This window comes from Cariama cristata, unplaced genomic scaffold, assembly GCF_000690535.1.
Source record: "Cariama cristata isolate BGI_N322 unplaced genomic scaffold, ASM69053v1 scaffold15216, whole genome shotgun sequence".
In the NCBI taxonomy this organism is placed as follows: domain Eukaryota; kingdom Metazoa; phylum Chordata; class Aves; order Cariamiformes; family Cariamidae; genus Cariama; species Cariama cristata.
The window spans coordinates 15,813-27,627 of NW_009620571.1; the positions used below are offsets into that span (position 1 = coordinate 15,813).

Consider the following 11,815-nt stretch of genomic DNA (forward strand, 5'->3'; position numbering starts at 1 on the left):
GTAGGGAAATGCTCGTAGTGCAATTAATATAATTTAAAACAAGTATATAAATATATGGCAATGCACTAGCTTGTGTAGAATATCAATGTGTTCTACTTACAAGCTTCTTGCTGTGTCTCTGCTTGCTGAAGTAGCTGGAGGAGGACAGGTAAATCCTTTCTTTCAATGTCAAAATGCCTGTTTTGGGGGAGAGGATGCCTGGATTTTCATCACCAGGAGAGTTTTGGGGACTTCAGTGGTCAGCTGGAGGTGTGGGGTAGGGGAGAGATGCTGGGTGTGCGGAGGATTTTGGGGGGGAATAAGCAGAAAGCAAGCGTGAGCAGCCCGAAAAGATGTGAAGCCTTTGGAGGGGAGCGTTCCTTAGCTGTGTGTCTGAAATCATCTCTCAAATGTAATCTGCTTGCTTGGCAGGTTTTGACTATCCCAGATCTTGTTTTAGTCAACTAAAGCAAATTCATATGCAACAGCTTGAGTTGAAACAAATTCCTGTATTCAAATAGGGGAAAAAAACCCATGTTATTATTCTGTTAGCAAACCTCCTTTGGTTCTTAAATCATTAAATCTAACCAGATTGCTAAATAAATCTGCCTGGGAAGATAAAGGTAGATGTGAGAGCATGCATCATGCAGGTACTGAAAGTGTCAAATGCCTTTTCACCAAGATTTCATTTAATTTAGCCTTTATTTTTTGCTTTTGATTGCAAAGTTAAATCTGAAAAGGTCATTTGAAAAGCTTCAGATTATAGCTTTAAAGCCCTTTTAATCTTTTCTAATAAATAGCTGAGTAGGGAATAAATCTATTGGGAGCTCGGAGCTGAGCTCTGATTTTAAGCCTCAGCACAAAATGTATTTGTAATTGTAATTCAATGTCCATATACAAACAACACTTAGAAATTATCTTGTATATAATTACCTTAAATAAGTTTGACTTAGAAGAAAAGGTGAATGTTTATCAAAACTGGTTTAATAAATGAAACATTAATTGGACCTATTAGCTTGACAGATTCTGTCACTGTAGGCTGAATTATTAAAGTGATTTAGGCACAATTGAAAATACCAGTTTTCGGTGAAGCTGAGCTGCAGTTCTTACAGGTTTCCAATAGCTCTTCTGTTCAGAGATTTCTTTTAAATGGCAATAAATGACTGTCTGTATTAGGTGCCTCGGTAAGGCAGGGTTTTAATAAAAGCTTTGCATAATAAAGACTTGAAAGCGTTTTGATTTTGGAAAAACAACAGCAGCAAATCAAAGCGACAGTGTCTGAAATGCTGAAAATACTCTGGGTTATGCCGCTGCTATATATGACATTGTCTAACATCTGAGTAGTCTTCAAAGCGTTTTTTCCCCTCATTCCATATATAATTAAAAAGCAGCTTCTTCTAGCTCATTAAAATTTAGAATCGTGGAGCAGTGTACTTTCGTATTTATTTAAATTAATAAAGCACAACCTTAATATAGACTATAATAACTTCAAATGTTAAATCTCTCTTGTGCAGCTAACACTTTATTTTTAAACAATGTTTATCTGCTCTTCATGAATACCAAATTAAAAATGTATATGGTCCCCAGAAGCTTGTCATATTATTTTGGAGACCATTCAACTGACTTTCACCATATACTTTTTATTAATTATACAAAGACAGCAAAATCCCCAAAGTTAAGTTGTTAATGATGTGAATACAAATAAGATAAAGCGATGGCTTTTCGGACATAATGATGGCATCTCTCTCTTTTCACAGGCTTTTGGAAATGCAAAAACGGCGCATAACAACAACTCGAGTCGCTTTGGCAAATTTATTCAAGTGAATTATCAGGAGACAGGCACCGTGCGAGGGTAAGTGGAAATTAGTAGTTCACAGGCTGAAGATGCTGTGCGTACTCTCAACTGCACATGGAGCCTAAATGGATGTTGTAGGGGATATGCAAAATAGAAGGCTAATTTTTTTGGCCAGTATGTTTCCCAAAACCTAATGCAAAAAAAAAAAAAATTATTATCTTTTAGTATCTTTAAATCCATTGGTATGAAAGTGTTGGCATATCTGAGCTGCACATTGAAGTATGAATATACCTGAGCTGTCTTTAAGCCAGTTGAGGTCTCCTTAATCGTGATGGCAACCTTATAATTAAACTGAAATGGAACTTTTCCTTTTAAGATAGCAGTTAAGGCAGGAAAGGGGAACGTTTTAGCTAGGACGGGTTAGAGGACTTGGAGCATCTGATGAACAAGTAGAGGCTGTGAGAGAGCTGGCTTTGCTCAGTCTCGGGAAGAGAAAGCTAAGGGAGGATTTAATCTCCAGCTGCCTGATGGATGTTACAGAGGCAATGGAGCCAGACTTTTCTTGATCGCTGTCTAATTCCCCATATGCTTCTGTCTCTACCCTGAAGTCTCTCTTTAACCCAGCCCTTGACCAATTAGGGCCTCTTTTTTCCCCCGGGCCATTGCAAGGACATCCTCGTCTTCATCATGGTTCTCCAGAATTCATTTCAGCATCTCTTCTCCTTCCCAAAGGTTATGGGACATACAGCTGTGACTCAAACCTTCCTTCTCCGGGGGAGGGCTGCAGCAGAAGTGCTGCATGTTTGGAAGCCTATGGATGAAACCTCCTGGGTGGGCTTATCTAAGCCCAGCTTTCTCTTTGGCTTTAGACAATTCAGACAGCATCAGGTCACCACAAAGTGACTCAAGCTAGCTCTAAATGAGCAGGGCTATGTTAATGCTGCTTTTTGTCTGGGTTAATTAACTCAGCTGGAAAAATGAAGAGAAGAAGTGACATTCCAGGGGTTGTATAATTTCTGTAGCTAGCTAAGAGATCTCTTGCTGGGACTTTGTTGTTGTTCTAGAGAATTGCTTTTAAATTTTTTTTCTTTCGTGTTTTCCAGCAGAACAGTATCACACAAATAGCTGCCATTAATTTTTTTAATGAGCTTGGGTAGTCTTTGTACCTTCCCACTGTTTTTTCATCCTACATCAAATCTGATGTTCTTTTTTTTTTTTCTTCTTTAGTTCTGGTGAACAGTCGTCTTAAAAGGATAAGCCTTGATTTTTTTTTTTTTTTTTTTTTTTTTTGTATTGCACGTACAAATAACGAGACAACAAACTTTTTTTTTTTTTTTTTTTTTGGATACCTACTGAAATACAGGGTAACAAGAATCCAACAAAATGGCCTAACAATGTATTATCTTGCCATGCTATATCAGCTGCATGGAAGTGGCCTCTGTTTATGCTTGACAGACAGGTGCAAATGGCATTGTATTCATATACTCTAGTTTGTAAAGTAAGAGGAATTTTCTTTCTTCAAAAAAATGCACTTGCTTGGTCTTTGGTTGCATGGTGTGATGTGACTGTGCTTTGCTATAAACTTACAGTGCTGCCCCGATGAAAATAAAAAGACATTTTAAAAAATCTGTGAGCAGTTCCTGGCATATGAGACCACAATATTTTCCCACACAAGATCGCAAATATTTATTTTTTTCAAAACTTAGTATAGATCTTATGCGCAACCCGAGTCAACTGTTGTCCTGTATTCTGCATGTTATTTGCTTTGTTAATGTAACTGTAATTTGCAGCCCTGAATCAGAATTTCACTGTTAGGAGGCTGAAAATGGCAGTTTGGATATTTGCTTACAAACCCTATGAATATAATGAACCAAAACTTGAAGTGAATTTAAACTTAAGAGATGTAATAGCCAAGAGATTGAGTAGCAGCCAACCCCACCCCATGAAACGAAGTCTTTGAGGATGTCTTTAAAATTGATGGAGCATGAGCAATGGCTGCAGTTAAGTGTGTTCCCATAAGGCTTTATGAATTTATTTTGTCCTGGTCAATGATAAGTGAGTTCTGGAGGAAGGTCTTTGCAACCTGTTTGGTCCTCATAAGGTCATCAAAAGCCTCAACATCTGACACGCTCCATAAAATTGCAGAAGAGCCAGATAGGAGGCATTTTAATTAAAAGCAACAGTGCACAGTATAATGGTAAATCTGTGCAATGGCATGAGGCTGTGTATCAAATACCATGAGTTGGCGCTTTCAAACATGCTGTGCTTGGGTGTTTTGCATGTTGGTGTTTGTATATGAAATTCAGTCTCAGATTTCAGATGATATTACCTAGGATGCTAAGTACAGGCTCTGTAGCATGCTTAAATGAGTATTTTACACGAAATCACACTCTCAGAACTCCTTTGCTTTACTCTTAAAGGTGGATTTGACATAATTCGCAACAGTAAATGGAAAACATTTGAAAACATCTACTTTTTTATGCTTAAATTGGTTTTCCTTTTCACTGTCCTGTTAGAAGAGAGGACATGTTTTTCTTGGGACATGTGTTTATTGTGACCTTTACACTAAGCAAGGGGTATCTTACCACAACAGCATTTTAGCTGCATCTACAAAAATATTTTTAAAAATAAAAATAAATTAAAAAATTTACCCTGATTTAAGTAGTGGTTTGGACCAGATGACCTCTAGAAGACCTTTGCAACCTAAATTATTGCATGAGAGTGATTTTCTTTTTTTTTTTTTTTCCCCCCCTTCTTTTTGGGTCTGTAATAAGAGCAGAAAACACAGGGGAAGGGATGAAATGTGAAGGGTGGTGGATGTGATCCAGGTGGTTGTACAGCAGCGTGCTGAGCTACTGCTCAGGGATGGGAGTGGGATCTGGGACACTCTGGTACCTTTTTCACTCATCTGTTCACTAAGCCTGCAGTGAATTTATGGCATGACTTGGAAAGGAAAAATTGATTTCAGGTTAGAAAGAGGATACTAAAAAATCTGTCGGCAAGGAACATCCATAGACTATTCTCAGCTTCCTCGCAGGGAATAAATAAAAATAAACTTTTTTGGTGCACATCATACAGAGGAATAATAATGCTTTGCTATCTCTCTTTCTTTACTCGTCCTATCCAGCAAGATCATCCCATTGAGGGCTGGATATGCCATTTCCCGTAGCCTCTCCTAAGAGCTGCTGTAAGAGTTGTCAGAAAACATCTGCAGCACATCCAAACGATTTATTTCATTTTATTTGTTACTGAAAGGAGGGCAGAACTACTGAGATGCAAGTAATAAACAGGTCTGTCTTCCCCATCTGCAGACTACAGTGGAGAAGCGAGTGTAGAGGCACCTCCTTGTCCTACCATGCTCAAGGTTCATTGGGTTTCCAGATTCATACGTGGCCGCTAATGTTGGTGCCACGTCACTGGGCATCTGTAGCTGGAAAAGCACAGCTACATCATTAAAACTGCCAATTATAACTCTGGTTTTTAAATCCCTGTCATTACTGGTTATTATTGTTTGGAAGAAAAAACCTGTCGAAGCTTGTTTTGGCTCTACAAGCTTGAAAAAAGCATTTAATATGTAAATTAAACATGTTTATTATGGAGGCTCTTAGGATAAAATGTAAACTCCAATAAGGAGCTTTTGCAATTGTTTATTTTTTGACTGTAGCCTCAAGTTAATAACCTGAGTTTTTGTTGGGACGTGGCTCTTCTGGAAGAAGGAATGGTGATTTGGGGACCGATTCTGCAGCTAAATCTGATCTTGCAAACTTTTGCACCCAGATGTATTTCTTGTGTGCACAAATCTTGGTCTGCAAGCAATTTTATTTTGCGGGCTTTGGATTAAATAGGTATCCGAGATTCTTCATTGCTGTCAAAATTTCCCCCTGTGCTCCCTGCCCATAGGCTAATGTATCTGAGATCATGTTTTTAATATCCAAGTTAGTGTTGGCTTTGTATCAAACCAAAAAAACCTCAAAAGCCAAACATAATATTGGGCTTGTTCTGCCTAGGAAGAAATTTATATAAGTAAGTGAAACAAGGCTGAAACTTTTTTTTGTGCATAGGAAGACTGAAAAGTCCCGGTAAAGCTGTGTTCATTTAGATTGAATATTGGATCAATGAATAACGCTTTTATTTTTTCCTTGTAGAGCTTATGTTGAAAAGTACCTCCTGGAGAAATCAAGACTAGTCTATCAGGAGCACAATGAACGGTAGGTGCCTATATTTTGCTTACAGGGTTGGTTTTGACTTCCATATGTGCCAATAGTGTGGCACATATAGCTTAAAACCCTGTTTGAGCTGGCATGGGGAGAATCAGGATTTTCAGGCTCCTGACCCTGTGCTTCAAAGGTAAATGGTGCATTTTATATTTTGCTGTTTAGGGAAGAATGTACTACCCAGGGAAAATAAACTCCATTATTTTATTGACAGTCCTTGACTTATATTTTCCATTGTCTTTATGATTCATGTCATGTAGATTATTACATACCATTTGTTTTCTTGTGCAACTTGTAAGCTAGTTAATATCTAATTTGGGGGAGAAGATGGTATTTTAGTTCTGTTTTCCAGTTCTTAACACATTGAAGCCATCAGAAGGGCCTCTAGAAAAAGCTGGAATTATATAGAAAATAATTTAAGCAAATTGTTCGTTCCTAATTGCAACATGTTATTTGTTGCATACTCCGCTCTCAGTGATTGTTACTCTGATTTTAAATAAATTTGCTGCTTCTAGTTGTCTTTCAACTCTTGACACTTCTGTCTGCATTTCCCTTTTGAGGCAGATGTTGTGCAAGAAGTTTTCTCGAATGCTCATGGCTGATCCCAAAGTTAAAAAGCACATACAGCCTTGACAAATGTACTCTTGGGGGTTGCAAGATGATTAAACTTGGTTCCTCTTGGAAAACATCCAACAGAAAAGCAAAGTTTTAATTTTAGAAATACTGCTACACTCTTAGCGTTAATTTGTGTTAGAGTTGTCTTGAAGCGAAACAGAGGAGTGTCACTTGGGGTGTTTTTAATATTAGTAATATTCAAGTATTTTGAATATTTGAGTAGCTGTAAAATGTGAAGATTTTTCCATTCTGTTGTACAAAACTGCAAGTACAAAATCATTACCTTTTTAATGGTAATAAGGTATTAAAATAATAATAATTTCTGTATTGCAAGGAAATATGTTGTTTTGATTCTAATAAATATATGTAGGCATTGCACGTATTTCTGAAGGAAAATATGACGATGTTGGCTAGGAATTTTTAAAGTATATTCTAGGGCAGTGGATGTCCTTGAATAGAAAAGAGGATTCTCATTCTCCATTACTTTAAATTAATCTTTTACATCACTTCAAAGTGGGCGCGGGCCATTTCTAAACAGTGTTCAAGTCTGAGTTTGGAAGCTGGAAAATCAGGTTATGAAGTTTACATGCACTTCTCTGCTTAGTGCTGCTGTTTATTTTGAAGTCTAATGTCTCTCTCTTTTTTTTTTTTTTTTTTTTTAATTTTATTTGTCACTAGGAACTACCATGTATTTTATTACCTCCTGGCAGGAGCGAGTGAGGAAGAGAGATCAGCATTTCATCTGAAGCAGCCTGAGGAATATCATTACCTCAACCAGGTGGGCATACTGTACAGGAATACTATACATGGTCTTGCCTTTTCTGCTGCTGATATTTAATGCTAATAAAGAAAATGAGTGGAGTAGTAAAAATGGATTGTCTTAATGCTCTGTAGGCAGCCTTCCATCATTGGAAATAATTCTGCATTGGCAATCTGAACACCTGATAGTGTGAAAAAAAAAAAAGTAAAATCAGTGTTTTCCATTTTTGTCCTCTAACTGGGATATGTTAAATATATTGTGTCTTTAATTGTCGAAGGGAGAAACAAAAATTTACCTGTTATCTGTTTGAATGTCATTTACTCATTAACATCTATCTGCTGACTAGGAGAAAAGGGGCAAATGTGTGATACTAGTAGCTCTTCAGGATATAACATCTTGCATGAGGTAGTCCTAATTCTGTAACTTCCTGGCTGGCTGTTAGCATGATCCTCTGAATTTAACAATGTAATAAGTTTAATATAAAGAAAAACACAGCAACCATTGAAAATGTGTGAATTAAAAATTAGTGAGGTATTACCAATGGCCAAATAAACTCATATTTTGGAAAATCTGATTTAGTTCAGGTGTTTAAGATGCAGTTGTCCACTGATGCTTGTAAATAAGGATTTTACTGCTTTTTGCTCAAAAGAAAAAAACTAAAAAAAGGAGTAGGAATATGTGGAAGAGTAGTTAGGTTATACGTTGATTTTAACTAATTGCAATTTTCTTGGAGCTGAAACATGATTACCCATAGTGATTGAACTCATAAGCTGGACAGAAACTTGGACACACATTACAACCCAAATAGCGTTTAGTCTTTCTAGAAATATGATTTAACTCTGGAATACATCTCAATTACACCGGGCTTTTTAAAGATCTTTTTAAAGCGAGCTGTCAAAACCAAAATCTATTGTAATATTAATGACTCCCACCCACTCTTAGCAGGATCAGGAAATTCACACAAATGAGTAACGTATTAAGAGCTGAAGGCTTTTTGCTCACCATCTTTGTGCCTCAGGCGTTAGTTGGAGAATGTGGTGTGATCTTCACGACCATCTGCGCTGCTGTTTTGCAGCGGGAAAGTGCCAAGATCATTTGGATCAAATGTTTTGTCAAATTCACAGGTTTTGCTGGGGCAATCTGGTAGTTTTATGTTAGTCGAAAACATTGCTTTTAGTTACAGCCCTTTCTTTTTTTTAATAGCAGTTTAAGGGCATTACTATAAATTATAAATCCAATGGCATGTAGTGTGTAGAACTAGTAGGAATGCGATAATTTAGGTTGAAATGTTTATTTTACTCTAAATTAGGATGCTGTTGGGCAAGTAGGCTGGAGAAGGATGCTGAGGGATCAAGGAAGCAGTCTCTGTACTTGCCTGAACACAGTGTATGAATAGTAGTGACAGTCTGGATTTTTAGTTTTTTTTAATTATAATAAGTTTAAAATTTTTAATAATTAGGATTAGTGTTAAAGAGACAATTTAACACTGACAGCTATGGCAAAATGGCTCCTTCAGATGTGTTCAGGGCGTCATTTTATATTAAGGCTTTCTGACAGTGCAGTAACAGCTGTCCCATGTGCTATAGACAAAGGGGAAAAAGGAAAATAAGGAGAAAACAGGAATAAGAGGTAGTGGAGGAATGGGAAAAGAAACTTTGGAAACATAAAAGGGGGAAATTTTAGAATGACCCTTGTAGCTTCTTAAAGTCCTAGAGGAATCCCTGCCTTTTTTAAAGGAAAAAGAATGAGCTCAGAAATGAACCTAAGTATTTAACTAAAAATTAAATATTAAAATTTAGAAGCTATAAAATACTGAACCAGGCCCCTTAAGTCAAGGACTGACTCTGTCCTTGAGTCAAGCATTATTTTCATTCTCACAGGTTCCTCAGCTCACGTTGTGTTATGCAAAACAAATGTGCATTTTGCATTGCAGATGAGAAATCATGTATTCAGATATTTCACCTAAATTTGCTGTTATTCCATTGATCTGTAAATGCAGGGAGCAGGTTTGAAACAAAAAAAAATTATTTTAATTTTTTTTAAAGAAAATTTATTTAAACTATCCCCTGAGCTTCGATGACTTCTCCGTATCTCATACCAATAGCAGGTATACCTACCATTGCATACCCTGCAGTTTGCTGAATATTTTCTATGCAGGTTATTCACATTTATCCATTTTGAAATTAGTGATTTGCAGGATTAGATCCTTAAAGTTCATCAGGAGCTCTGGTGCCGTGTGTCACTCCCTCTTGGGACTGGTCACTGACATGTGCTTTGACTTGTCTCAACTCCATCTCTGTCTGGTTGGAAAAAGATCTAAATTCCTGAAAAGCTTTCAAGTGTTGCTTTCTAATCGGTTGGAGAATCGCACTTTTGTGGCACTTACATGTGTCTAGAGCAGAGGTTGACAATAGAAACAAAAAATTGGCTCTTCAGTGTGATTTTCCATCAATAGCTCTTCAGCTTTAGGTAAACCAAAAGTTTCTCCAACCGTGGAGAAAAAGAAAGGATCTTAAAATCCTTTAAGCTTATTGCCTTGAGAGGTCCTTACTGTCTTGAAAACACTGTAAGCAGGAGTCAGAGCACCATGATTGCAAAAGCATTATAAATCTTACCTTAGAAAAAAAGGTAAGAGTAAGGAATAACAACAATTATTTTACTTGGAAAATTGATGTTACTGCCCTGGTTAAAGAGCAGGTAGTGGGAGTTATTTTTGGTCTGAACGCTACTTAACCTGGTCTGCCTTGCTTTCAGATGACAAAGAAACCCCTCAGACAGAGCTGGGATGATTATTGCTATGACTCTGAGCCGGTCAGTACAAGTACCCATGTCTTCTGTGTTGCTGGTGCAGGGCTGCTGCTCACTTGAATTTGTTAGGTGCACCAAGATGTGAGCAGAAAATGAAGTCAAATTAAATTTAACCTACTAATTACCCTCTCCTTTCTTGTGCTCTGCAGTGGTGTTGCTTGTGTGTTAGCCTATGACAATACCGGTGTTTTTTCACTTGCCCTTTTTTGCTTCCTTCCATCTGGAAAGCTTCTTCAACAGTTGGATATGGTCATGTGGTTTTAGCAAACTAAGGGGGTTTTTGTTCCTTCTTGATATAATACATGATGATTTAGGGAAATTGTGATACAGCAGCAATGTGAAAATTGAAATTCCTTTCTGATAAAACAGCAAATCAGTCTCTTGAAGCCCTAAGAGATGCATCGGTTCATGATAGTTGTAGCTGTATATCTGCTTTCCAGCTTCCAGGGGAAAAAAAAAAAGACAAACTCAAAAGCATCCCCCCCAACCATCTGTGAGAAAATCAAATCCTGGTATTATTCAGAATGCAAAAACAAATCATTCTCCTAAAATAGTTCTGCTGACATGATCATCCTTTCCAAATGGATCAACCCAAAAAAGGGAATGGTGAAGCTTATCCCCCTTCCCCGGCTCCTCCTGTGCAACAGAGTCAGAGGCAGTGGCTTCAGTTGGCCGACGTGCTTTGGGTGTCTGTGTGTCCCATGGTGGTCTCTAGTGGTTTTGTCTTGCACGGGGAAGCATGTTTCAGATCAGCTGCATGTTGTTCCTGCTAATTTTACCATGTGCTTAATGGTTGCTGAACTCTAGCTGATGCATCTGGGAGAGTAAGAGGTAATCTGTGAAGGAGCTGGGTTTCACTTGACCTAAATAAATGTCTTAACATTAAGATTTTGCTGCAAAATCCTTAGGAGGGGAGGAGGGAAAGGGAGTCTGACCCCTCAAGATTTAAAAATATTGAATATTGCATTGACATCCTTAATACATCAGCATCCTTAGAGGTCCTACAAGAGCAGGGAATGAAGAGCAGATGGTTTTCTGTATACCTCAATACACTTTACTAAGTTACAAAGACCTTAATTGCTTAAGGAATGGGTTAGGACAATTTACTGGAGGAAGTAAAATTAAAACAAACCCCAAATTTGACACCTTCTCCTGGAGGAGGGCAAGTAATGCCCTGCCAGCTTGGGGATTACCGTGTTATACGTTCCTATTTTGCACAGCAAAACTGTGTGCCATTATTATTTGGCTGTTTACCTGGTATTTTATTTTGCTCGGGATCTTTTTCTGTGGTAAATCACGTCTTTGCTTCAGTTGATGATTCACTCTTAAGCATCTGCTCAACTCTTCCCATAGCCATGGACTCAACCTGCTGCAGACATCTGGTTTATAAATAAACCTTATTTATTATATCCTCTTTAAATTTTCCATTGATATCCATGGATTGCTTCGATGTGTCGATAATAAGCAGGGGACTCGCTTTTCCTGGGAAACTAATTGCTCCAGCAGAATATTAATGATGAGTTTGGTCTCTGGGTATGGACTTTGTAATGCTTGTCTGCCCTAATATCAAGGAAATTCTTTTTTTTTTTTTTTTTTTTTTTTTTTTTTAATTTTGGCTCCTTTTTTTTTCTTTTGGGGAGGCGT

At 37.6% G+C, this 11,815-nt stretch overlaps 1 protein-coding gene across 1 annotated transcript in view; it reads left to right on the top strand.

Annotated features, from left to right (window-relative positions):
• Positions 1-85: 85 nt before the first annotated feature.
• LOC104162836 (unconventional myosin-IXa-like) overlaps positions 86-11,815 on the top strand; it is a gene marked incomplete at its 3' end in the record, with an annotated part of 35,723 nt that continues 23,993 nt past the window's right edge. The window contains exons 1-4 of the mRNA XM_009701664.1: positions 86-148; positions 1,737-1,831; positions 5,920-5,982; positions 7,282-7,381. Coding sequence (XP_009699966.1) covers positions 86-148; positions 1,737-1,831; positions 5,920-5,982; positions 7,282-7,381 — 321 coding nt within the window. The remainder of the gene's footprint in view (positions 149-1,736; positions 1,832-5,919; positions 5,983-7,281; positions 7,382-11,815) is intronic.